At 36.0% G+C, this 27,945-nt stretch overlaps 1 protein-coding gene across 2 annotated transcripts; it reads left to right on the top strand.

The window, feature by feature from the left end:
- Positions 1-301: 301 nt before the first annotated feature.
- phex (phosphate regulating endopeptidase homolog, X-linked) lies at positions 302-24,411 on the top strand. Of its 2 annotated transcripts, none has more exons than XM_028004941.1 (22): positions 302-787; positions 7,909-7,965; positions 8,052-8,213; positions 9,658-9,741; positions 10,368-10,594; positions 11,521-11,589; positions 11,742-11,858; positions 12,006-12,089; positions 13,211-13,353; positions 14,384-14,477; positions 15,898-16,026; positions 16,139-16,240; positions 17,132-17,209; positions 17,796-17,899; positions 17,994-18,052; positions 19,137-19,191; positions 20,123-20,190; positions 20,276-20,406; positions 20,486-20,551; positions 20,700-20,804; positions 21,796-21,872; positions 23,028-24,411. In XM_028004941.1, the coding sequence occupies exons 1-22, from the start codon at positions 664-666 to the stop codon at positions 23,128-23,130; spliced, it is 2,238 nt and encodes a 745-aa protein (XP_027860742.1). In that variant the 5' UTR covers positions 302-663; the 3' UTR covers positions 23,131-24,411. The 2 variants fall into 2 exon arrangements, with proteins under 2 accessions (XP_027860742.1, XP_027860743.1); XM_028004942.1 differs by lacking the exon at positions 302-787 and adding an exon at positions 7,153-7,174.
- The last annotated feature ends 3,534 nt before the right edge of the window (positions 24,412-27,945 follow it).

Raw genomic sequence — 27,945 nt, 5'->3', positions numbered from 1 at the left:
GCCTATATAAGGAGTTTGTGGCCGACGCCCCAAACCCCTAATGAGCACGTGCAGAAAGAGAGATGTGACCGCAGTGATTTGGGGGCTGTGGTGTTGCTGCAGTTGCCACCTTCGAGGCCTTCAAAGAAAACCAGAAACGGTGATGTCCGTGTCACATTAGCGTGTCGTAATCAGGTTGCCGGCGCACGTGACCCAGATTCTGTTCTGGTCCAGTTACTCTGTGATGTGATAAACGTCCTGCAGAGCACCCCGCTGTCCTGGACATGAGATTACACACATTAAACGCGGCGCCTTGCACACTAAAAGTGAGAACGCAGCAACCAGATAAGAGGTCTGGGATCTCTCCTCATCTAACTGGGAGGACTGGTGCCTGGATTTGACACTGGGAATGGAGGGAGGGAGGAGTGTTTTGGGAGAGGAGGAGTGTTTGGGACAGTCGGAGTGAAGTTAGAGAAGCTGCACACAATTTTGACAGATTGGAGGAAGACAGAAGCTGCTTGACGTTAGAAAAACAATTTATCTATTAAAAACCTTTTAATAGTTTAATTTTAAATTATTTATTTATTATTTCTCGACACCTTTTTTTAGTTTCCAGTGTGTCCGTTTACATATTTTAACTTTTTTTTTTGTTAGTTTTTAATTTTTTTTGTGAGTTTGTGAACGATGGAGCTGGAACATTTACGGGGTGGGGGGGTTAAACCTGAGAGCGGCACCAATCGCCTCTACAAGATTGCTCTGGCCATGTCAGTGTGCGTCTGTGCTGCTTTTCTGCTCGCTCTCATAGTGGGTAAGTCCTCACACACACACACACACACACACACACACACACACTCTACCCTTTATCCTACATTATAAACTGTGGGGAATCTACCGTATGGTACAGAAATGTCCTGTCCTCAGATTGTAGCACATGCAGCGTTTCAAAACAAAACTGCGCGCCGGCGGTGGAGAGGTGTTGGGTAACACGAGTCAAACTATTTTTGGGTCACCTAAGGTTTCATGTGGCCGTTTTGCAGGAGAAGAAAAAGGAAAAACCTGTTGGGTTTAAATATTAACAAGTAGATTTTTGTATTTAAATGACACAAAAATCACAAAAACTGAGGAAAATGTATCTCTCATTGTCACAGGTGTCTCTTTTAATTCACTTCATGTGTGTATTTATTTCTTCCTCTTGTATTTATGTGTTTATATATCTGGAACAAAGTACATAAAGTTTTATGACCAGAAAGCGAAGATGTACTGAACCAGATCAGTGGCTGTTTCTAGTTGATTTCCATCTACAGTCCCAGCGGCAGGCTCAGGACAAGTTGAGAGGAAGCAGAATACACTATAAGAAATGAAAACGTAAAAATTAAACCACTTATGAAGTGTACAAATGAACAAGTATTGGATTCATTACTTCTGTGCATAGCTTTTGAACTTTGACTACGCCATCCTAACTGGAATATCCTGGATAGAGTCAGTTTTACTCTCGCTCTGGATGCGTCTTTGCCCAGTTTCAAGTCTATTCTTCCTGACTTGCTTTAAGTTTATGAACTGATTTTTATAATGCTTCCACCGCTGTGTTTCTCATGGCAGTGGTATGCTGATTTCCATGTTGGTCTAATCAGAATAGAAAACCTTCTTCCACGTTTACTTCCCTGCAAACCTGTAGAAAACCTTACATAGGACTTTTCAAGGCTTTCTTATTCCATAAATGAGCGGTTTGTGGGGTAAAGAAATTATCAGAGTTGGTCAGCAGCTAGTTACATTTACTTGTAACTTTTTGAAAGGAGTATTTTTACACTTTTTACTTTTACTTGAGTAATTTTATGAAGAGTAAAATTACTTGAGTAACATTTCTGGACTTTCTACCCACTGAACGGAGAAACAAACATGTTTTAACCAAAAATTCACCAGACACAAACACAGTTTTTAGCAAAGTTTCACAAGTTTTTCAGTATTGAAAGAAACTAATATGGAAACATTTTCTTTAGCCTAATTTTATGATTTTTTTGTTACTTATATGAATGATCATTTTTGTCCTTAAAATTCCAAAATTTCCACTTTTTGTCGGTGTGATTATATAATTTTTAAGAAGTTATGAGGCATAACAGTGAAACCTGAAAGTTACTCAACTGATTGTTCCTAGCTAACCAAAGAATGAGCGAGTTGATTCTGCCAACCTAGCTTAGGTTGGTGGAGCAGTTTAAACCTGTCCTCTGCCTACATCTCCCAGAATGCTGTGCGGTTCTGGATTGGAGTTCAGTGAATATTCTATCAGATGTATTATCTTTTGATATTGATCGTGTCTGTTGCGACACATATTGTTGATTTATTGTCTGCCTTTGTTCAGATGCAACTTTGTAATCTAAGCCCTGATCCGTTTTTAGACAGAACGGACCTCCTGGTTTCTCTTTAGAAAAGGCAACATTTGTTCGGGTCCTGGATTTTGCAACATTTGGAGTCATTTTTGGATGTACCCTTGTAGATTTACAATCATTTTCTTTGGTAGTTTCCTCTGTCAGGCAGATGGCTTTACTTTTAACTCAGTGACACGTTATTAACTTAATGACTGCATGATTCTTTACCTGGTAAACAAGCCCAAACTGGTCATTATGGGCATGGATCTCTACAGTGGATCACTGGTATTCAGGCTCAAACACCTGCAAATAACTGTAATAACTTGAAATTCTGTTTGAATGCTTACTACTGCCTGCTTTAATGGTTAAAACACCAATTATACGTTGATACGCTCAGTAGGAAATATTTGTAGTCTTTTTCGTCTTTGCTCTTGGGAGCTCGACCAATCAGTGCCAAAGAAAATGAATGGCACTTCAGGATTGGCTGCTTTGATAGCATCATAAACCACTGCACCCAGTAATTTCAGCTTCCCAAGCTGCATTTTCTTCCTAATATTTTAGAAATGCGCAACAAAAAGATATTTGAATTTGTGAATAACGAACCATGAAATGGTGGGATTAATTGTAGTTTCCTCTCAGCTACTGATTATTCATGTTTCAGAGGTCTGATGGTCTGAAATTGTGCTAAATCTGCCTGGATCACCATTTCCTCTGAGGATTACCTTCTGTTTGAATTCCTAACTTTCTCAGTGATGAATAATTGACCTCCTTTAAAAGGGCAGTGTACCGTAAAACCGACTTTTTTGAGTTTGCGTCATGTTATGATGTTATTCCCACATCAAAAAAATACCTGGAGTTTTGCTTTGATTCTTTTATGCATGGTTAAGAAATCCTTTAATCTCCATGGCAACCATCCAGGCTCACAGAGCAGGCCTCCCCCACTCAGCTCCTTCAGACTAGTCAGCAGCAATTAGCAAACACCTGGTGGAATTGCAAAACAGCTGAGCTCATTATAGGAGCCACTTCTCAGTGAAAAGCTGCTAAACGGTTAATAGAGGAGCGATGTTAAGATAACTTCCTGAAAGCAGTTTCAGAATGAGCAGGAGCTTCTTAAAGAGACAGAGGCCCAATTTCAAGGCATTAATTTACAAAGTCAAATTTCTTTTCAGTCATATAGAAGTTTTATAACAATTGAAGTTAACATTATATATTACTGCCCCTTTAAGTGAGAGATCTAAGAAAATATGCCTGGTTGAATTGTTGTGGTTTTGATCTAAACATGGTAAAAAACTAAAAATCAAGTGCAGAAATATGCATTTTATTTATCATTTGATTCAACTGAATCATCCATGCTCATCTGTAAGCCCTTAAAGGCCGATGAGTATCTTTTAAAAATGTTTTTAGGACGTTCAGTTTAGCATTTCAAGTCCTGATGTGCAGCAAAGCTAATGAGCTATCCTCTTCCACTGGAAACAATTAAATTTCCCAATATGTGGAGTTTGGGGGACATGGAAACGGCATCAGTGGTTGCAGTGCTGTGTGGTTCCAGCGATGGTTATAGCTGCAGGGGCTCATGCGTTGGTCTTGGGTGGGGTGAGTATTGTCTTTTTGTTATTGAGGGAAAGCTGCATACTTGTGGCCACACTGAAGTGCAATTATCTTATGTGCCCAAGCTAGCAGTTCCAAACTCCCACTAAAATGGAAATGCTCCTTGAGTTTCCAGCCCAGCGAGAGAAGAGAGACTCGCTCTGCTTTGATTTACTCACGATTCATTAATTAAGAGACTTTGACTCTTTGATGTGAGTTTGCATCCATCAACGGGTCGTTAGCAGCTTGTTTTTGGTGACATGATTGTGCGTGCTTGAATCAAAAGTGACCACAACGTGGAGGGATTCTGCAAAGCGGCTCCAAGAAACGCAAACCTCTGAGGTCAGACATCACGGCGCAGTCCGGTCCTGCTCCGGTCATCAGTTTACAATAAGAGTTTGGTTTCCAAATACACTGCGCTGGCTTGCTTCATGTTTTTTTTTTTGCAGCTCTTGTTTACCACCGAACCACATCACATCAGACGTTAGGGACTCGAACTTTCTAGAAAGAGTCGAGTAACGGAAATGAACCGGTAAACCTGCGGTTTATTCTCTGCTGCCAGGAGAATAAACAATGTGTGGATTACAGTGGTTTTATTTTAGTTTCTGCTCACCCTTATTACAACTGTGTGGAGTAATGATAACTTACAGCAGAGCTGAGGAGGATAATAAAGGAGAAAAGTTTCCATAACTGTAAATTCATCCATAGGAAAAACTAATTAGATTCCCATTCAAAGTTTCCTGGTGCTGCAGATCAGATGCTCTCTCATCCAATTAATTTTAAAAAATGCTTTATTAGTCCCAGAGGGAAATTAAATGTGGTTGTAACTCATATTACAATTTTCTTCAGAGTTGCAGCAGTATATGCTGATGGATGTGTAGCAGTCAGTATTACAGAAGATCTAAAGAGGCCTCTGACTGAAGACACAAGCTGCAGTTCAATTATAAATGTACGCAACACTTTTATAATGTTAAAAAGAAATGTATGATAATTGTGTTGTAATTTCCTTTTTTTATTGTTTTGATTTATATTTTTTGTACCTATTGTCAAAATAGTCCAGATATGGGTAGTAATAGGAGTATTTCTCTGACGCTGTATGATAGGAGTTTCTCAAACCTACATAAAAAGAGAATCACAGAGAACGTTTGAGTTTTCAACCAAACTTCTGCAGAAGGAGGAAACATAACAAACCACTTCTCCAAGGTGTTTACCATGCATCCTGATTCTCTGCATCAGAACTGGTCTTTTATTACAAAGCAGGAGTGAAATGGAATGTGGGGGGTAATAAATCAAAGAAGGGGGCTACATCCTACACACACACACACACACACACCCACACACACACACACACACACACAGTTTCACAGGACAAGGAGTATTCCAAGATAAGAAAACAGCTACAGCTTCAAGGTTTAGGGAAAAAGCAAGTTTTGTCTTTCACACGGTTTAACAAATTCCTCCTCTCTGGGGTGTGAATACTAAACCTGTAAATGAGAAGCAAACTGGGAACTACTCATGTAAGAATGATAACAAAACATGAATTTTGCTAATACTGTACTATTTACTTTTACTTGAATAATTTTATTAGGAAGTATTTCTACTTTTACTTGAGTAAAATTTCTGTATTTTCTACCTACTGAAGAAAAAACAAACATGTTTTAACCAAAAAAATGTACCAGACACAGACACACACCTGCAGTTTTTATTAAAGTTTCACAAGTTTTATATTGAAAGAAACTGATTTGGAAAAAATGTTTTTGCCTGATTTTATTTTTTGTTACTTATATGAATTATTGTCATTTTTGTCCTTAAAATACCAAAATTTCCACTTATCTTTATATTTTAGTCCGTCTGAATATGTGATTTTGACATTTTAAATGATTGATAATTTGATCAGTTACTCAGTACTTGGGTTAACCTTTGACCAAATATTTTTTTGCTCTAACTTGAGTACAATTTGTGTGTCATCTGACAACTTCTGGTTAAGTCACTTTAATCTTGTTTGTATTTAGCTAGACAAATTGATGAAAAACTGCCATTTGGTGCATTTACAGAAATGTTAATTAATGTGCATTAGCCAATAAATTAAGTCTGTCATTCTGCAGAGAAAAAAATTATTCCAAATGGAAAAATGTGTTGGACGGTTTCTAGTCTTCCCAGCAGAGTATTTTTCAATCTGTTTATCAAATCATCCAGAGAGAGAAAAAACAAGAGCTCCACATCCAAGAGCCTAATTTGTGCTTCTTAAATGTCAGGACAGAGTAATTAGAAAATGACTCAACAAGTGTGGTGGGTTTGATCCACAAGGCTTGTGGAAGAACATCCTTTGAACCAATGAGACCAAATTAGAGATGTGTGGTGACAGAAAATTAGCAGAAGGACCTCAGGGCATCTGTTATGCATGGAGGTCGGGTGGCTGATGGTTTTGGTACCTCAGAGTCGAGCATTGAAGTTCTGTCCGACAGGTGAACCCAAACTGGGCCATCAACAGTCAATAATTCAGCATACTTTCAAATGGAAAATTTAATTATGCCAAGTTTCCACACAAATAACAAATGGAGCTTCTCGTGTGGTTTGAGCCTCTCCCTTTCTCTCTCCTTACAATTTTATTACGTCCAAAAAGTTCACTCAGCCAGAGTTATAAGGGAAGATAGTTAAACATAATTCAATGATCTTTGCAGCTTATGAACTTTTCCTGATTTGCTGGATTTTTACTGGGTGTTGACAATGCAGCTTCGCAATTAAAGGGAATTTGTTGGAAGTTGTGGAAAGTCGATCATTAAGATCGACTCTTCCTGCTAGTAAAAAGTCTGGTTGCATGAGCGTAAAAAGAAAAAGAACAAAAACCTTGAAGTTTATTGTCCAAACCTAAGCTAATTCAACCCAATTCCGGAGCGAGTTGTATGAGGGGAGACGGTAACGGCGTGGCGGGCCGCTGGCTGCTCGGTCGGGCCAGGGAAGGGTTGGACGTTGGGATGTATCGATAAATGGATAATAATGCGTCTGGAATATTCCCTGAACTCCGATCCAGAACCGCATGGAATTCTGGGGGATGTAGGCAGAAGAAAGGCTTTAGCTGTTCAACGGCTCTTTTACGGCTGGCTAAGTAAGGTTGGTGGCGCATCGACTCTTTGGTTACCTAGCAACTCACTCGTTAGTTACCTAGCAACAACTTGTTTAGTAACTTGCGCAGCAGCAGTTAAAGGTTCCGCCATCGTGCGGGGGTAGAAAACTAGGTAAAACGGGTAAGGTCAGTTTAGCACTATTTCAGATATTTAAAAAGACAAAAAAAACAAACCCGAATCAATACTTTGCTATCAACGGATTTGAAACGCTTATATTCTGATTTTTAGCCATGTTGTCCAGGCTTACTATTAAGATTCAATGTTAAACGATTGAGATGGGGCCTACCTGGTGCTGAATACGCCAGACCATAAAATTCGCGTCACAGGAGTCACATGATCAACAACCGGATGTTGAAGAAGAACAGGAAGTGGTAGGGGGATAATGGCGTCGCGCCTCATGTTTTTAATGACTGATTGCTTGAACGACCTTATTCATGTGTGATTTTAATTGCGTTCCTTATTTAATGGAGACACTGCAATTGCAAAATAGTTTTTTATTTTACATTAGCGGAATGTTTACAAAGTTTTGCGCACATTAGTAAAAATTACATCTCAGTTTAGAATGCCTGGACCGTGTAAAAGCGTGCAAAATGGCTTCTGCTCAGATGAAACCACTCAAACTTTGCTCAGTTCAGAGAAATATAACTGTTTACTCTGTAAGAAAACTCCAGATGTATCAGCTGGACCATAGTTCCAGTTCCACCCAGTCTGATTTAGGTAATCAGGGGTTTCATTGAATAATAATAGAAATATTACCCAAATAGACAAAAGAAATGTCACTGTTGGAAAAGTTCCAAAGAATTTCAATATATTAGTTATTTAACCCAATAAAAAAATGTTTTTCTCTCCATTAGTCTCTCAAAAATCCAGTCAAGAGGAGTTTTGTCTTTCCCCAGAATGCATCGAAGCAGGTGAGGAAGTACCCAGCAGTGGAGTAAATGTCTTTGGGTTTCTGTGTTGGGTCGTTTGGATCAGAACCTTGTAATTTGTTTCTTAGCCGGGTCCATCCTGAGTAAGTTGGACCGGTCAGTGGACCCCTGTGACGACTTCTACACGTTCTCCTGCGGCGGCTGGTTGAAGGAAAACACGATTCCTGAAGACTCATCGTCACACGGCATCTACCCCTGGCTGAGGCAGCATGTCGACATCCGACTGAAAGGTGGAGCTTCATCCATCCAACCATCCATCCGACTATCCGTCCATTACTTAAGTGATATGTCCATCCATTCAACCCATCCATCTTTCTATTTATCCATCCATCTCATTGGTCATATATCTATCTGTTTTTCCATTTGTCTTTCTCTCTAACCATCCATTCATCCAACCATCCGTCCATCCAACCAGCCATTCATTCGTCTATCCATCCATCCTTGAATCCATCCATCCAATATGTCCTTCCATTCAACCTGTCTATTTTTCTATTCATCCATCCAACCATTCCTCCATTCGTCTGATTTTCTATCCATCCATTCTTTGTATTTTTAACAATTCATCCATCAATCCATCCAGCCATTCATCCAGCAATATATCCATCTGTCTGTTCAACTTTTTATCCATCCATCTCACTTGTTAAATATCTATCAGTCTATCCACCCATCCGCCCATCTTTCTGTCCATCAATCCGTTTTTCATCCTGTCATCTGTCATTCTATCATCTGTCCATCGATCCAACAATTTTTCTCTCCATCCATCTACCCATCCATTCTTTGTCTTTTGAACAATCCATCCAATAATATATCTGTCCATCCATTTGTCCATTTGTCGTTCCATACGTTCCTCCATCCTTCCCTTCGTTCCACTGTTAAAAAAGCTAATGAAACCTGGATATAGTTACTAAAGTCTATAGAACCCGACCAGGGAGTGAAACACCAACAAAGGTGTAAGGAGGACGTTTTAAAAATACAATTTAAAAAATGTAAGGTGAAAATACCTTTGTTCAATTATGACGCAAGTCACTGTGTGATTTCGTGTTAACAAGTTTTTACTACTACCCTGCTGAAAGACCAAATTTGAGTTTTCTGACAATAAATTTGTATTTCATATTCCCTTAAGCTAAAATATTTTGTATATACTACTGACTGCGACGAGAACTTTTAAAAGGTGGATTTCCACACCAGATTCACCACAAAACAATAATAAATCTGCCCATTTCCCTTTAAACCTAACATTTCACACATTTCATGTGTTTTTCTGCAGATTTACTTGTTCCAATGAACAGCAGTCGTATAATTTGAAGTTGCTGCATGTTTTAAGTCTTTTTTTTATTTTTTATTTTATTTTTTTAAATCAGGCCTTCAGTCGGGCCTGCTGCTGTCTTCCTGAATGGCCCAATCAGATTAGATTTTTCTCTGGCGCTGACCTAATCAGACTCAGCAGAACTTTGCATATGAAATCTAGACCAAACCAAAATTGTTCGAAAACATGCTAAACTTGAACATAACCCTGAATGAAAGACACAGAGATGTCTGTTTCATTTATTCGTAAAGAGATTACTAATCACAAATTAAAATAAGGCCTCATATATATATTTTCTTTTATTTATTTATTTTTCACATTTTGGAGACATGAACTGTTTAGTTATGCTGATTGTTTTTATCTTCCAGAGTTGTTAGAATCTCCTTCGGATGCGAAAGAGCTGCAGGCCGTGACCAAAGCCAAGATCCTGTACCGCTCCTGCATGAATGAAAGTAAGTCGTTCAATGATCTCCACTAGCTTTAAATCCAGACTTTAACTAGGCCCCTCCACCTTTGTTTTGTGAACTTGCTGGTTTTCCTTGGATCACTGTTACTTTTCCTGGTTTTCTGTGAATACAGCAAGTTGTTCTGGTCCTGGAGAATAAAACGCCACCATGTTTATGGGACATTTTCCAAAAAGTCTCCGTGATCGTTGAGTTTTAGAGGAACCTTTTGTTGCTTTTGGTGAACAATCGTTTTCGCAGCAGATGCCACTTATGACCAAACTTTCTTATTGTCCCAAAATATTAGAAGTGGTTTTTTACTTCTTTACAAACTGATAGCGATTGATAGCAAATTGATTTGTTATTTTTATTAGACCTTTTAGCCTTTTAACCTTGTTTATTTCAAGATTTTCTTTATTCTGCAGATCTGACTGGTGCTACTAACCCATAAATCACAGTGGATTTATAGCTTGGTTTGCTTGGATAGCTTTTCACTTTAGTAAATGAAATAAATATTTGAAAACAGCATTATATGTTGCCTAGTTTTCTTACGTTTTATCTAATATTAATATCTGGTAGATAAAAGGCAGCGGTCTATACAATTGAACATTGATACTGATGTGTTTCTTTAAAAGGCATACTGGAGGAACTGGACGCCAGACCGATGCTGAAGATGCTCCGACAGCCTGAGTTTCGATGGCCGGTGTTGGGGGACGGACTTGGCCGGGAGTACCAGTGGTCTCAGAGTCAGTGGAGTCTCCTGAAGACGCTGGCGGAGATGAGGAACCAGCACAGCAAGAGCGTCCTGATCCGCCTCTATGTCTCCCCTGACGACAAAAACTCCTCCTACTACGTCATCAAGGTCCGACAGTCCAAAAATGTTTTATTCTCATATTTTTGTATGAAAATGCTTCCTAATGTACGTGCAGATCCTGTTAAAGTCTCGGTTAAAGTGTTCAACTTCTAGATTAGACTCTACAAAAAAGACCTGTGGTTGATCTGATGTAAAATGAGATAAAATTCTGTATAAAACCTTTTTTTAACAATATATGTGAGCTTTAACCTATATGAAACATACAAACATTGATCAACGCTCTGGGAATAAAATAAAATTCAGTTAAATAAAAAATGGAGGTCGAAAAGGACAAATTTATAAATAAAATAGTTTCAATCATTCACCTCTAAAATTTAGATAAAGTAAAATATTGCTTCTTTTTTTAAGTTATTACCAACAACCATCTTTTAAAATTAATTTAATTTTAGATAAGTAGAAAAACTATATTTTATAAAAAATTAACCAAGAATTGGACTCAACTTTATGCCTTAACTGAACTTCATGTATGAATTATGTAATAATTACAGACAACCCTGACCACTGTCAGTGTCTTCAGTCAGAGGCTTCTTCAGATTCACTGTAACACAAACTGCTACGGGACATCTTTCCTGCCAACAGCCATCACTATCTACATTAACTCTTTGAAGAATCTGAATTAGTTTGAGTTACAACAACATTTAATTTCCTTTTGAGATCCATAAAGTATTTTTGAATTTGAATGAATTTATTTGCTGTTTACACAATTCAAGAAATATAATAGAAATATATAGTTTTTGCTTTCTTTTAAAGACAACCAATATGTCCAATAAGCCTAGATTTGATGCCATTTGCTTTGTGAATTAAATGCAGACAAGTCTGATTGGTTCTATGATGCTTTAGCCTAGCAAATGTTTAGACGAACAGAGAAACTCTGCAAGACGCAGCAGAAACTTGTTGTTTTTCTGTTCCTGCAGCTCGATCAGGCGTCCTTGTCTCTTTCTTCTAGAGAGGATTACACCACAAACACTTCCTCTGCTCTCGGGGTGAGTTTCTGAATCACATTTAGCTCGCCTTGCCACCATCTAGATCAAATTACATTATTTCAACCCTTCTTTCCTGTGAGGTACAGAAAAGATGTTTTGTTTGCCACAAAATTCAAAGTTTTTCTTCGTATATTTTGTCTCTTTCTCTCCAGAATCGCGCTGCGTTGCTGAGTCTGATGGTGGACGCAGCCGTCATGCTGGGCGCCCCAAAGCAAGCGGCGCAGACCCAGATGGAAGAGGCTCTGGACTTCGAGACCAAAATTGCTCATGTAAAAACAAAATACAAATCAGTTGAATAAATCTGAGATTCATGAGTTCAGTGAAACTGTTAATTATGCACCCGGTCCAGCAGTTTAATTGAAAAAATGTTTTATCCTCATATTTTTGTATGAAAATGCTTCTTATTTTATGTGCAGATCCTGATTCCCTATGAAAATCGCACCAGTGAGAACATGTACAACAAATACACGCTGTCTCGGTTGCAGCGCTCCATGCCACAGGTACAGTCACTGGGAAATCCACCTGCAAAACCATTAACTGTCTGGGAACCAGTCATTTTGCTCCAAAGCAACACAAACAAGGTTCTTTCACAAATTCCCATAAAAGTGTTAGGTGTCAACATTTTTTCCCTAAGTTTTTTTCCTTCAGCCACATTTCAAACGTCAGTTTTCGCAATTCCCAAAAATACGCATGAATTTTCAGAATTTCTACTCCCTAATACATAAATAGTTTAATTTAAGTAATTAGAGCCTCCATCTTTTTTTTTTGTCCGATTGGATACATTTTAATCTATTTACTTATGTGGTTTTACATGAATTGCTCCACCTCAGTTAAAAAAAATAAAAAAGGGACCTGAACATCAACTCTGAGATATCAATAAAACAGGAGTTTAAATTAGCCAATTAGCTGCTGCAGTGTTAGGTTAGCTAGTAGCAGCGGAAGCTAATCTGGCACAGCGATCATTTATTAGTAGCAAAACAAACATCAAGCCTAAAAATATAAAATTGTAACGGACTGAATGTTCTGTTCTTTCTGTGGGAAATGTTTTGAGTGTTTTTCGGTGTTGAAACCTGACGTGGCGTTGTTGTCAGTTGCTATGGCAACGAGTCTGCGCTTCGCGTCGCCAACACAGATAGCGAGAAAAAACGTGGCTTTGAGTTGTTCTTCACTGTTTTTTTTTTTGCATTATTTTTTCTGTTGCTGTGGCACACTGCACTAAATTAACAGTGTGAAACCTGGAGTTCATCTCCAAGTTTCATTTTGTTAACGGGGTTGTTCTACCCTGGCAGCTCGGCTATGCATGCCATATAAAATATAAAATAATCGTCTTCCCCCCCAGTGTTGTACATGCATAAAATTTCCGAACGTAAACAATAGCATGCAGGCGATAAGGACGATCCGGACAGAAAACTTTTGTAGCAGAAATGGAAATCCACCCTCCCAAAAAACATATCCTGACCAAATGTCCTGCAGTTTGCATCTAAATAGCAAAAATAACACCATTAGTGGCAACATTAATGTCATATAATGGTGTTATTTTTTTAAAATAAATGTACTTTCTTCATAGGATATTTTCTTCCTATCACTGTTTCACTAACAAATGTTTATTGTTGTGTTTCAGTTTGATTGGCTTGGTTTTGTGAAAGCTGTGGTGGAGTCTAAAGATGATCCAAGCCTTTCCATTTCCTCCTCTGAGCCCGTCATCGTCAGAACCCCAAAGTATTTTAAGGATCTCATGAAGCTCATCAACAGCACAGACTCCAGGTAGCAACACCTGAGAAACATGGAAGATATGTCATTGTCTTTACCAGGTTATTAACAGTTAACTCACAGAGCACACATAGTTCCACTCAAACTTGAGGAGTTTTTCCAAACATATAACTGAGGAAATGTAAACACTTATAAACAGTTTTTTATATTTACATTGTTCTTGCTGTATTTGTGACCGTCTGGATGACCCGATGCGCTCTTGGAGAAATTTTGGTTGGCCTTATATTTGGGGGCAGAGCTGGAGCCTTCAGATTTTGTTAGCCTTTGGTTTAGCTAGCAAAATTAGACAAAATAATGTGGTTAATCACAAATAGCAGATAGTTTCAGAAGAAGAGTATTTACATATTTTCCACAGAATGTTTAGAATGGAATTTCATCAAAATAATAAAGCCGTTATACATTAAATATGTTGATCAATGTTCCAGTTATTATGAATCAAAGGCAACTCTAAACAGGTGGTTATTTAGCCTTGATTTAAAGGAGCTCAGTGTTTCAGCATCTTTTCAGTTTTCTGGAAGTTTGTTCCAGATTAGGGCAGCATAAAAACTGAATGCTGATTCTCCATGTTTGGTTTCGTTTTCAGAAATGCAGCGCAGACTTGAACCAGAAGACAACAGATCTATAAGCTACAATTTCAAGAGAAAAAAAAGCATTTTAAAGGGAGCCAATGTAAACGCATTAATAAGTTTCTCCTGATTTTTTTGTGACATTACTCCTATAATTATGGAAATGTTCTTCAGGTGATAAAAGGCTGATTTTGTAACTGTGTTTATGTGTCCCTGAAGGTCCAGGTCCATCACTACTATAACTGTAACTGAACTATAACTGAAGCTGCGTGTTGACTCTAAATTGTTCCTTTTTACATTCAAAAACAATAATTTCAGTAAAAATTGTGTATTCACTGATATATTTATTTTCTTTGCTCTGAAACGTGACCAATGACTACAAGGAGTTCATTCTCTTGTAAATATTTAATTTACATTTTAATTTAAATTAAATTTAATTGATCTTTCTGTCTCTTTAGGACGGTAGCTAACTATATCCAGTGGAGGATGGTGTTTTCTAAGATCACCACTCTGAGTCGCCGTTTCCTCTACAGATACCTCGACTTCGCTCGGGTTTGTACTCTCAGCACATCTCAATTCATCTCTGAATTTACTTCAGTAGGTTAGTTGGAAAATAAACATTATTAAGCATTGTTATTTTGCAGATAAATATCCTGTAGTGATAAAAATACCCTCTATAATGTGGATTAGTGCAGGTGCTGTCAGTTCCAGACCTTGAAAGCTGCTATTTTTCATGATTTAGATATTTTTCTGCTTGAACAGACCTGTTAGCAGCATATTTTAAATTATAACAGAACCACATCTGTTTTCAAATGTTACCAAATGTTTCATTTGTACAGGAAACACAACGCTAGATCTGGATTTCTTGTTTATTAAAGCTCTAATTTGACCGATACTCCATTGTGTCTGACATAATGCAGTATCAGGATTCACCAACAGATGGCTCTGTTTGCCTGGTTAGCTGTTCATAAAATCCCACCACACAATTTTTATTTAAATTAAAACGTTTTATGTACAAACGTTAAAAATATACACTTGTGTTATTGTCACATTTCAAAGGTTTAGGCTGATTTGCTTCAGATATTTATAAACTTTTAAAACAAGTTTAACCCCTGAAAAGCTGCAACATGTTTTTCTCCAGCAATAAAGAAAGAAAGAAATAGAAAATGCATAAACTGCAACTTTACTCATTTAACTGAAGACAATATTTTATTTCTGTTTAATTTCAATATTAATGGGGTTTGTGGTCAAAATTAAAGACTAACAATACAAAAAATACAAAATGAAGAGCTAGGAGCCTACAAAACACCAAATATGACGTTAGTGAGTTTGATCTATCGCTAACCAATTTGCAAAATATTCACACCTCCTAAACATTTTTTTAAAACTATTTTGTTTATCGCATACAACCCAAATGACAAAGATAAAAGTTTTTTTTTTAAACAAAATAGTGGATAATTTTAAAGTAGAAGGAAGTGAATATATAGTTTTTAAATATTCTACCAATAAAACTCAGAAAATATTTTTACAGAATCAGCACTTTAAAATAATAATTTTTTGCTGAAGGTTTTTTGTTTTGTCTACCTGCAAAACAATCTGAACATTAAAATTTGTTCCAGTTTTTTCCCCCCAAAAATCCTCAAACTCAGTCAGATTTAACGGAGTCAAGACTTAAGTCAAGTTTTCACAGGTTCTCATTCAGGTTTGGACTTTGACTAGACCCTTTTAACACCAGGATGGTGCAATCTAAATCGAACCATCGTATCTCAACTCGTAAATTAATGTCCTGCTAGAGACCTTAAAACTTTCACAAGTAAATCTGCAGATGTTTGAAAACTTTGTATGTTTTTCCTTTACTTTAAAGTTAAGAGCCGTCGTGTCGTCTTTAAGATACTCAATATGAGCTGCATTCTGAACTCTACTTATTAATTAAGGTAACTCTATTAAACGCTGACTCTTGCCCCCCCTTCAGGTCACCACAGGAACTACGTCTCTGACTCCACGCTGGGATAAGTGCGTTAACTACGTGGAGAACTCCCTGGTTTACGCCACCGGCCGGCTATTTGTCGACAAACACTTCCAGGAGGACAAGAAGCTAATGGTTCTCCATCTCTTTACGTTCTACAGATATATTTCAGGATGCGGTGATGAGCTTTCCTGCCTTTTACTGACACATCGTGCATTTGTTTTTCTTTTTTCCACGTTACTCTCAGATGGAAGAGCTAATTGAGGGGATTCGGTGGGCTTTCATCGACATGCTGGAGAAGGAAAATGATTGGATGGACCAACAAACAAAAAAGAGAGCCATAGAAAAGGTAAGAAACATTAAACTGAAACGGTTTGTACAGAATTATTTTAAAATGTGGGACTTTGGTCAAATGTTTTGGGTTTCTTTAGACTTCTAGTTGGAATTTAAATTAATTTTTCCTGACAAAACTGGAGGAAAACAGAATATATGAAACTGTGAAATTTTTTCTTGAAAATCAGATTGGTTTAATTTATAGATCTTTTGTGTTATTTGTACTCAAAAACCCAAAGCTTTAATGTTAAAACCTTTTAGGTTTTCTGCGACAGTTGTGAAAGCAATTATTGATGAAAAACATTACAAATTGAGAAATTTTGAGGTTAATCGCTTTTCTAAATAAAACAAGGACATTTGTGTTTGAAAAGTTGACAATTTTATTTTAAAAAACTCATATATTAGGAGATTAATCTCAGAATTTTTATAGAAAAAAACATGGAGATTTCTGAGTTTTAAGTCAGAAATTTGCTAGAAAAAAATTCTAATTTTGAGATTAATCTCAAATATAGAAACATTTAAGAAATTTGTGAGTTTGAAAAGTTGAAAATTTGCTAGAAAATAAATGAACATTTGTGATTAATCTCAGAATTCCCCCCCCAAAATTCTACAAAATTCCTGAGATTATTTACAGAAATGTTCTCCTTTTTTATATCTACAATCACCCTATTAAAAGGGTGATTGTAGATATAACCCTTAATTTTTCAGTTCCATTGGTGAAATGCATAAATTTATTTCAGGTTGAACCAAAGTTATTTACCAACACGGTTTATTTTCCTCAGTAAGCCTCATTAAGTCATTTTTATTTTAATCTCATTTAAATCTAAACATTATTTTAGTTAATCAGAGTTTGCCACATTCTTTCATATCCAAACATGTTTCACGGTTTGTGTTTTATTTTCTCTAGGCTCACGCAGTCCTGCCTAAGGTTGGGTATCCAGAGTTTATTTTGAATGATACGTACCTCACAGAAGACTTAGAACAGGTTTGTATCGCACAAATTCATTAAGGACACTTCAGGTGCATTTATAGCAAAAACAAGAGGAATATGATGGTTAAATAATATTTGGTAAATCGTAGTTTTGAGTGAGAGCCAACAGAGATCAAATGGAGATCCTCAAGGCTCTGTTCTTGGGCAACTTTTATTTTGAATTTCTCCAAGCTTCCCTTCGCTCAATGTATAAAGTATTACATCTATTACCATAATTCATTCAACATAACCACGCTCCCTTACAGAAACGCAGTGAGAGGATGGGTCAAAATGTGAAAAAAAACAAGAAAAGTTCTGCAAATTAGACATCAGAACTCAAAGAAACTCTAGAAAACAAAAAAACTTAAGGATACTAATGACTACAAATCACATCAGAAACTTAGGTGGAGTTATGGACTCAGTTTCAAGAGGCACCTGACATTTATTGGACATTTTTTTCTGAAGAGTAATCATAAATTAAAACCATCATAAATAAACTTTCTTTTCCACGTAAAAAAGCAAAAGTAAAGGAAGCAATTATTTCCCATTTTGTTTGCTTCGTGAAATGTTTACAGTCTCTCTTTGCATTTGTCCGTTTCAGTTAGAGTTCGATGAAAAAGATTACTATGGCAATGTAATGCAGACGCTGAAGTTCATCGCCCAATCAGACGTCTCCTGGCTTCGAAGGAGCGTCCCACGCACAGAGTGAGTCTCTACTGGCAACACAAATTGTTTTTTGTTGTTTTACATCCCAGCTGACACATTTTGTTGTGTATAAATGTATATTCTATCTTTTCAGATGGTTTACAAACCCAACCACCGTGAATGCCTTCTACAGTTCGTCCACAAATCAAATCAGTAAGACGTGATGTGGCTGGAGAAACATGCTCATTAAGGGAGATATTTCTCTCTTCTTGCTCTTTTGCCTGACAAATTGTAAATAAGGTTTCAGATAAAGTTAAATAAAGAGTCAACTGATTGTAAGACTTTGTGTTTTTGCAGTGAGGACATTACTACAAAGTATTTTTGGTTTAGCATTTAGTGCAAATATCTTAGTATGCTAGAAATAAGACAAAGCAAACTTACAAGTAACTTTTCAGCAAGATATTGGAGTAAATATTTTCTTAATATTGATTAAAAAGTACTGAGAGATTATTTAATTTATGGGAAAAATGTCTTATAAGTGAAATAATCCTAGTTAGTAGAGCCAATACTTTTTCATTAATATTAAGGAATTGTTTACTTAAAACATTCTCCAATATTTTGCAGAAAAGTTACTTCTAACTAGGGCTGTCGAAATTAGTAATTAATCATAAAATCAATAATTTGCATGATTTTTCTTCTATCAGAAACTGGATGACCAAAGTCTTCAGTTTGGTGCTTTGGTCTCAAATACTCCCTTTTTTTAAGGATAATTTTGCTTACAGAGACTTCATAATTAATTGTATTATTTTGGATATTTAAAATGTTTTTCAGTTTTTTATGCTAGTGTTAAATGTTAATTAGAATTGAATGTTTCTTGATGTTTGAGAATATATTGTTGCATTATTTTGCCATTATTATCATCATATTATTTGAAAATAGTCTCAAAATGACAATATTATCGTTTATCGCAGTAACTTCTTGGACAATTTATCGTCAAGAAAAATTAGTTATCGTGTCTGTTCCACTTTTGTCTTATTTCCAGTGTGATAATATATTTTTAGTAGAAACAAAACAAACATACTTGGTAAGATTTTGTGTTTTTGCTGTCTGTTTTAAAGATTTCTGTCATAAGAGAAAATGTTCTGAATTTAAACGTTTAAAGAGGCTATTTGGACAAAATCCAGAAAACAAAAGTGTTGAGAGAAATTCACTTTTATATATATATATATATATATATATATATATATATATATATATATATTTTTTTTTTTTTTTTTTTTTTTTTTTTTCTTTGCAGGATTCCCTGCTGGAGAGCTTCAAAAGCCTTTCTTCTGGGGAAAGGAGTATCCAAGGTGAGGTTAAATAAATCCGACATGCTCTGCTAGCAGAGCAGAGTCGCCTCCTCATGCTTTACTTGGCAGAAGTAATTGCAGAATTTTCATGACATGAGTTTCTCGTAGAAAACCTAACCTGTCCAGAATGCAGAATCTCCTACTTTAGGCTGCAAAGAGCCAGAAACGACAGGAAAAAAAGAAAAACGTCCCTACCATCTCCCTGTTCAAGTAGTGAAACACTTTTGTTTATTTTAGCCGTGAAAATTCGTTTAGCTACAGTTTCTGTTTTAGTAGGATTAATATAAAATTCTGGCTTCATATAATACCTATATATTTAGATGCACATTAAAGAATAAAAGATTGTTTAGATATTTTTATCATAGATGCTAATATTTGTGGAGGGCTAGCTAAAAACATGCTGTGCTAGCAGTGCTTCCGAAATCTTTTCCTCTGTATTTTTAGTCTTAATTTTAACAGATTTGTCCCCATTTTTTATTTTTTTGTCCATTTTTTTTCTCCGAAGAGTTTTTGCGGCGCTAGTGGCTCGTATTTTTTGTACAGTAGGCAGACAGGAAGGAGGGTGAGGAAGACATGCGGTAAAGGTCGTCGGGACCGGGAGTCGAACCCGCGACGCCGCATCGAGGACTAAGGCCTCCAAACGTGGGGCGTGCTAACCCCCTGCGCCACCACAACACGCTCCGATTTGTCCCCATTTTATATGTAATATGGACTAGTTATCATATTATTAAAACATTTTTCACATGTTAGCTTGTTTTATTTAGCGTAAATGCTAGCTTGGTGGCTAAAAACAAATCATGTCCACATTTTTATGTCTTACAACTTCTGCTTTTGTCTAAATGTGATTTATTTTTTCTGCTACTTCCCTTAAATTTGTTATTTTTCCACTTTGTTTGTAACCTCTGAATCATTTTATCCGTGTGTTTTCCAGGTCATTAAGTTACGGTGCCATCGGGGTGATAGTGGGACACGAGCTAACTCACGGCTTCGATAACAACGGTAAAAGCTAATGAGCCAAAAACACTTTGAATTGAACCAATTTCCAACACATTTGTTTTAGTGTGTGCGTTTTTATATTAAAAAGGTCGCAAATATGACAAAAATGGTAATCTGGACCAGTGGTGGAGTCAGACATCTGTAACCGCCTTTACCGAGAAGACCCAGTGTATGATTGATCAGTACAATGAATACTACTGGGAAGAAGCAGGTCTAAATGTAAGAAAACAACTGAGCTTCCTTATGAAAGAATTTAAAGTCAATATGCAAATAAGTGTGACTCCATTTTGTTTTGTAGGTGCGTGGTAAGAGGACCTTAGCAGAAAACATAGCAGACAACGGGGGAATCAGAGAGGCATTCAAGGTAATACTTGTCTTTCTTGAAGTCCAGACATTTTGAACGTATTGTGTGCAAAAATAATCATTGCTGTGATTAATCAGGACTGCCTGAAGTAATCCGAACGTAATTCGGCAGTGGGTGAGTGGATGTTTCTTTTTCTGTTTGTGCGTAGGCCTACAGGCGGTGGGTGGACAGCAGCCGAGGCGGCGTGGAGGAGCCTCTGCTGCCAGGACTGGAACTGAACAACAATCAGCTGTTTTTCTTGAGCTACGCACATGTAAGCACACACACAAATATTTCATTTATTTGATCACTTTTATTCTGTTAGTATCATTCCTGCTTGTTTTAAATATAGTAATACAACCATATGAGCTGAAGGAGTAACATTATTTCTAAATCATTAATGTTGTATGAAGCTGATAGATGGGTTTTAGTTAAAAATTTATCTTCAGCTGGTGGTACTGGTTCAGGATTTGGTCATGTTTTGAGTCCAGAAATGAGAACAAAATATGACATTTCAATAATAAAATGGAAAATTGCATTGATGACATTTTAGGGTGGGTGTTTTTTATTTACTGTAATACATTTCTTACAATAATTTTTATTTATTGTTGCAATACATCCCAATTAATGATGCTTAAAGAAACCAAAACTGTCCTTTTTGTCAGTATTAATGGTATTTTAGTTCAATAAAAGCATCAATAAATACCAATAAATTTGAAAATGCAGTTACTATGTGCAGTTTTGTGATACAAATCACTATCTTTTTTTTCCTAAAGAAGCATTCTGCAAATTGGAGTGTTTTTCAAGAGCAGTATTTGTGTTTGTGGGGCTATGATTGCTCTGCTATGCAGTCACAGTCATACAGTTACATAAAAAAGATGTAATAAGTAGTCTATTGTCAATTTTCATTACATTCTTTGACTTGATGGTTGAGGCTACTGCTAACTGGTTAGCTAGCTTGTCGCTGTTTTGTACAAATCTATCTAATTGACTGGATGACATTCATCTTTGCTCCTGGTTCACTTCTGCTGCTAGCACATCTATGCTACATGCATTCTGTGAGGCAAGCTTGGCATATATGACATATGTGGTCTTAAAATTCATTCATAATGGTCATAAAAAGTCTTAAATTTTAGTTTATGAAACTTGCAGAGATACTGATGTAAATGTGAAGGCTGATTTGTAAAAACCTGTTGTAATGTATTCAAATTATAGATTATTATTATTATTATTATTATAGATTCAGTATTTTTTTCATCCTGCAGGTTAGATGTAACTCATACAGACCAGAAGCAGCCAGAGAGCAGCTCCAGAGTGGAGCTCACAGTCCTCCCAAATACAGGTGAGAATAGAAAACATGCAGACAGAACAAAACTCTATAAAGTCACTATGAATGCTATAAAGTCGCTATGAATACTATAAAGTCACTATGAATGCTATTAAATTACTATGAATGCTATAAAGTTACTATAAAGTCACTATGAATGCTATAAAGTCGCTATGAATACTATAAAGTCGCTATGAATACTATAAAGTCGCTATGAATACTATAAAGTCACTATGAATGCTATTAAATTACTATGAATGCTATAAAGTTACTATAAAGTAACTATGAATGCAATAAAGTCACTATGAATGCTATAAATTCACTATAAATGCTATAAAGTTACTATAAAGTCACTGTGAATGCTATAAAGTCACTATAGTCGCTATAAAGTTGCTATGAATGCTATAAAGTCACTATGAATGCTAAGAATTCACTATGAATGCTATAAAGTTACTATAAAGTCACTATGAATGCTATAAATTCACTATAGTCGCTATAAAGTTGCTATGGATGCTATAAAGTCACTATGAATGCTAAGAATTCACTACGAATGCTATAAAGTTACTATAAAGTCACTATGAATGCTATAAATTCACTATGAATGCTATAAAGTCACTGAATGCTAGAAAGTCACTATCAATGCTATAAATAAACTATAAATGCTATAAAGTTACTATAAAGTCACTGTGTATGCTATAAAGTCACAATAATGTCGCTATAGATGCTATAAAGTTGCTATGAATGCTAAAAATTCACTACAAGTTCTATAAAGTAACTACGAATACTATAAAGTTACTATACAGTCACAATGAATGCTATAAATTCACTATGAATGCTATAAAGTCACAACAAATGCTATAAAGTTACTATAGTCACTATGAATTCTATAAATTTATTATGAATGCTATAATGTCACAATAAAGTTGCTATAAAGTCACTATAAATGCTATAAAGTCGCTATAAATGCTATAAATAATCTATAAATGCTATAAAGTCGCTATAAATGCTAGAAAGTCACAATGAATGCTATAAAGAATCTATAAATGCTATAAAGTCGCTATGAATGCTAGAAAGTCACAATGAATGCTAAAAAGTCACTGAATGTTATAAGGTGACTAAAGTCGCTGTAAATACTGTAAATTTCATTTTTACATTTCTGTCATCATCCAGAGTCATCGGCGCAATGAGCAACTACCAAGAATTTTGGAAGGCATTCAGCTGTCCTCAGTCATCGATAATGAACCGAGGAGCGCAGTCCTGCCGCGTGTGGTGACCTTTGACCTCATTCTCAAGCCCTGGACCAGGACAGAGCTGTCAGTTGGAAAACGGTGGTAATATCCGACAGTGTGTAAATGTTTTACACAAAGAGGGAACAACGAGAAAGTGAGTTGTTTGTTTGAGTGAAGAAGCTGAACGTGTCTGAAAAATAGATGCTTTTTACGAGCCACACTAAGAAAAACTAAATTAAATTATGAGAATAAAGTTATAAGAATACAAGAATAAAATTGTACCAGAATATTGCCGAGTAAAATCCAAGTAATACGAGAATAGGATAGTAATATCACGAGAATAAAGTTGAAATAATACGACGGTAAAGTTGTAGTATTCTGTGAAAAAAATTTATTCTCGTAATATTATGATCTTATTCTCGTTATTACATTTTGTTTCTTAGTGTAGCCGTAATTGCACGTTGTAGCTTTTGTATAAAAATGGAAACATTTCAATAGTGCAGCCATTTTTAAACAGGTAGGAATATCTTTTGTTCTGTGTTTTATTTCTAAAATCCTAAATGAATTTTTCTGTAAGCGACCACCATTTAGGGATTATACTTTAAATTTATCAATATTGATCAAGTACTCTATATATTAGTGTAAATATTCAATGTCTTTAACTTTTATATTAATTAAATACACATTCCAGTCACAACTGGAGGAAGAGGCTTATCTTATAAGATCAGAAACACTGTAAACCAAAATCAGTTCATGTTTGAGCCTAAATATTTTCTCTTTTTTTATGTGAATACTAAACACTGAAACAATAAAAGATTTGCTGGAATAGTTTTAAAACTTAACACTGTTAAAAAAGCAGAAACAAGTTTTGTTTTACTGTGCAGGGCCAAAAATGACTTTGGTATAAAATATTATCTTTATGGCAGAAATTTACTCCTTTTTTTATTTACAGTGTCCATAATAAACCCTTGTTTGAACATCTTCAATTGAAAACCCCAAAACACATTATTTTATATTTGTTACAAACCATTTTAATTGGTACAATTATATATTTTAGACAAAAACTATTTAATTTTTTATTTTACTTTGTTGTTCTGAAAGGAAACCAAAACATTCAAGGTTTTACTGTACAGTGTAATCAGTTTTATTATGGAAAGCTCTAATATATTTATCACCATGGTGATCATCTGCTGGGTTTTTTTATGTTTCTGAAACTTACTGTGAAAATGTTTCTACAATGTAAGTTTATGTATCGTGTTCATGTTCCTTTTTTATTTCCACCTTTTTCTTGTTTCTGGTTAAAATAAAACCGCGGGACACCATGATGTTCATCTTCTATTAAAATTTAGTCTGGGATGAAAATGACAGAGTGCAGACAAAGCTGGTGGATGGCCAACAAAAGCTTGTTTATGGATTGATTTATTATTTTTTTTGTCCACCCTCTGGATTAGCTATTATGTCACTTCATTCATATACTAGCGGTTCCCATGACAACCCGGTTTTTAACTTGATGCCCAGTGTTTATGGGTCTCAGTTTTGCCCACAGTACCCAGCGGGGGGAGTTACAGTAATGGCCTGCATCTGTGGCCGGCTCATATGTTCAGACCCAATTAAGAGAAACGGTCCAGCCGCCGGTTTGTTGTCGTCTCGACAGTTCGGAGTTCGGCTGATTAACGGATTGTCGGAGGTGGAGATGATATGGATAACCGTGGCGGCCATTTTTCAACACTGGCAGTATTGATTGCTGATGAGGACAGATGGAACTGCTGCTCACATTTCTCTATGTACTGAGCTCCCATATAACACAAGTTTTTATATCTATTATCTTGTTTTTTAGATTTTAAAATTGCAAGTTAATAATAACAATCTATAAATAACACATAATGAGGTAAATCTAAGGGATAATCTGATCCCCACAAAAGCTATTTTAATCACATGACAACCAGAAACTTCAATATAAAGTTTCTGGTTTCTGGATTCAGGTTAGAGACCAAAAAAGCCTAAAACCTGTAAATAGCTCCACAAAAATTATTTTAATAGTTAAATCACTAAGTATACCTCAATATGCACTAATATCCACAAGGGAGCTTCTTAGTGTTACCATAATACATCTAACATCCATGGTCTGCCTTAGTGGGAGTTCAGCCAATCAGAACCTAGGAAAAGAAATGGTGCTCCTGGATTGGTTGTTTTGAAGAATGCCAGCCAATAGCCTGTCAGGTAATATTACAGCTAGGCGTTTCAGCTTCCCAGGTCACATTCCATGTAAAAATGGAAATATGCAGATTTTTTGTGTATATTTTAGTCTATCTCCCAGAATAATCTATAATTAGGTTAATTTTCCATATTTTGGAGTTATGTTACATACAAAAACGACTCAAATTTTCTGCAAATAATTTAGTCACGTTTCACAGAAAAATACATGAATAGATTAATTTTCTGTGAATAATGTGGAGAAATGTGCCACAGAAAAAAACATGAATTTTCTGCAGATTTTTGGCGAATTATTTGGATTCATGTTCCAAAGACAAATTCATTTATTCATTTTCTGTGAATAATTTAGTCACATTTTACAGAAAAATCTGCAACTACGGGTTTCGGTGAATTAAAAAATAAAAATCCAGACACTTTATGCAAATATTTATTAGTCTTGATCCTCAGGAAAATCTGAGAAAACCACAAATAATACAGGGAATGTCAGTGTTTTAAATGCATGGTAATCCAAAACTACTGGGCTCGTTTTGTCATTTTGTTAATCGTCCAGCGCTCACCATGATGTGGAGACAAAGAAACAAAAAAATTAAAGGAGAAAAAAGCGAATCAGAAACATTATGACATTTAAATAAAGATCGTAAGAGAAACAAAATGTTAAAAAATTTTCCAGACTGGAGTTGAGAAAACAACTCTGTAGATTTGATCACATCTTTTTAGTTGCTGTCGATTCCCGAAGAGACTTTCTGAATATCACAATGAAACGCATATTCTGGCTTTTATTAAGCTTGATTCTGCCTGCAGAATCATTAAACGGGACCCCAGTCGTTACTTTGCTAAAGCACGTCACCAGATTGCGATAAATCCACTTTAGTGGCTGCTGTAAAACTGACGGCTTCAGTAAGCGAAGAGCTGCGTTGCCATTTGAGTCATTTCCTCATTAAAAACCCGCAGCGCTGAGGGTGAAAGACGGGCTCTAAATAATGCCCGAGTTTGGGAATTAATTGTGTTTTAAAAGCAGAGCAGTCAATTTTTATGTTCGTCCATATTTAAAATGAATATTATTGTTTTAGTTTTTAAAATATTTACATTCCCTGAAGCGTTTTAATGGCGCTTTCAGAGGCTTTCCTCAGATGTGGCTCTCTGACCTCTGCTGTGAAGGTTTCCCTCCGGCCCTGCTGTCGTCATCAGGCCTCTCAGTGCATTTCTCATCGGCCCCTTCGGGTTTTATCTCCTTCCACTTCCTTTTCCGGGAGAGCCGAGCAGGGAGATGCTCTTTTCAAATCTGCATCCGTCTTCTCTGTTTCTGGTCCGTTACGGTAATCAAATCTTTCCGTCTCTGAGAGGCTTTGAAGATGACTTTACAGTATTTTGCTTCCCCTCACCATCACTCCCACTCGCTGCAGTCCGCCTGGCCTTTCTGGCTAATGCATAAATGACATTTGGGACGTAGAAACGAACGCTGCTGAGCTCTAAGAAGATTCTCTAACTGGATAGACGGAAATGATCAGAGGAGATCCCTGACATTTAAAAAAAATTGGAAAACATGTCACAACATTTTTCTGCCTCCATGTTTTTCAATTTATTGGAAGATTAGGCACTCTAATCATAAAATCACAAGTAATGCATTTATATTGCATTGCTATTCTGCTGTTAATCCACTACAAGAACACAAAATCTTACCAAGTAGCCTAGTTTTGTATAGTTTCTAGTGCAAATATCTGAGTGAGCATAAGATAAGACAAAACTAACTCATAAGTCTTTTTTTAATGTCCTTTAAGTATTTTTACTGCGTTATACTTTTTACTTTTACTTGAGTAACTTCATTATAAACTTACTTATTCTTACTTGAATAAAATTTTATGGATTTTCTACCCACTGAATGAAAAGCAAACATGTTTTAACCAAAAATTCACCAGACACAGTTTGCAGTTTTTGCTCAAAGTTTCTTAAGATTTTTATTGAAATAAACTGGAAACATTTTTCTTTTGGCTGATTTTATTTTTTGTTTCTTACTTGAATTATTGTCATTTTTTTCTTAGAATACCAGAATTTCTTACCTTAGAATTCCTCTTAACTTTACATTTTGATGTAATTTTTAAATGTTAAATGACTTTTAATTTGATAGGTTACGCCGTACTTGAGTAGACTTTTTTACCAAATACTATTTTACTTTTACTTACGTACACATTTTGGGTACTCTGCCCACCTCTGGTAACAAGTAACATTTTATAAGGATAGGAGCTTATTTTAAGTCAATAATTCCTATAGTGTGTAAAACTACAACTTCCACTGCCATATTATTTCACTTATAAAAATACATTTTCCCATGTTTTTTCTAAAATATTCTACCAATGGAGCTAGTAGTTTCTCATCAATATTAAGGAATCATTGACTTAAAATAAGCTCCTATTTCTTGCAGAAAAGTTACTTTTACGTTAGTTTTGTCTTAATTTAAGTGTGTTAAGAAAGTTACAGTAGAAACTAGTGGTAAGATTTAGTTTTTGCAGTGTACACATCGACAGTTTTCATTTATCTAGTGCACGTGTCAAACTTAAGGCCCGTGGACCAAATCCGGCCCGCCGTAGCTTTTTATGTGGCCCCTAGATTCTAGACTAAACACTAAGTGTGCTTAAATATTATGTTGT

This window comes from Xiphophorus couchianus, chromosome 21 (genome assembly GCF_001444195.1).
Source record: "Xiphophorus couchianus chromosome 21, X_couchianus-1.0, whole genome shotgun sequence".
Taxonomy (NCBI): Eukaryota; Metazoa; Chordata; class Actinopteri; order Cyprinodontiformes; family Poeciliidae; genus Xiphophorus; species Xiphophorus couchianus.
Note: the sequence above shows the minus strand (reverse complement) of the source record. Positions and strands in the feature narration are given on the sequence as shown.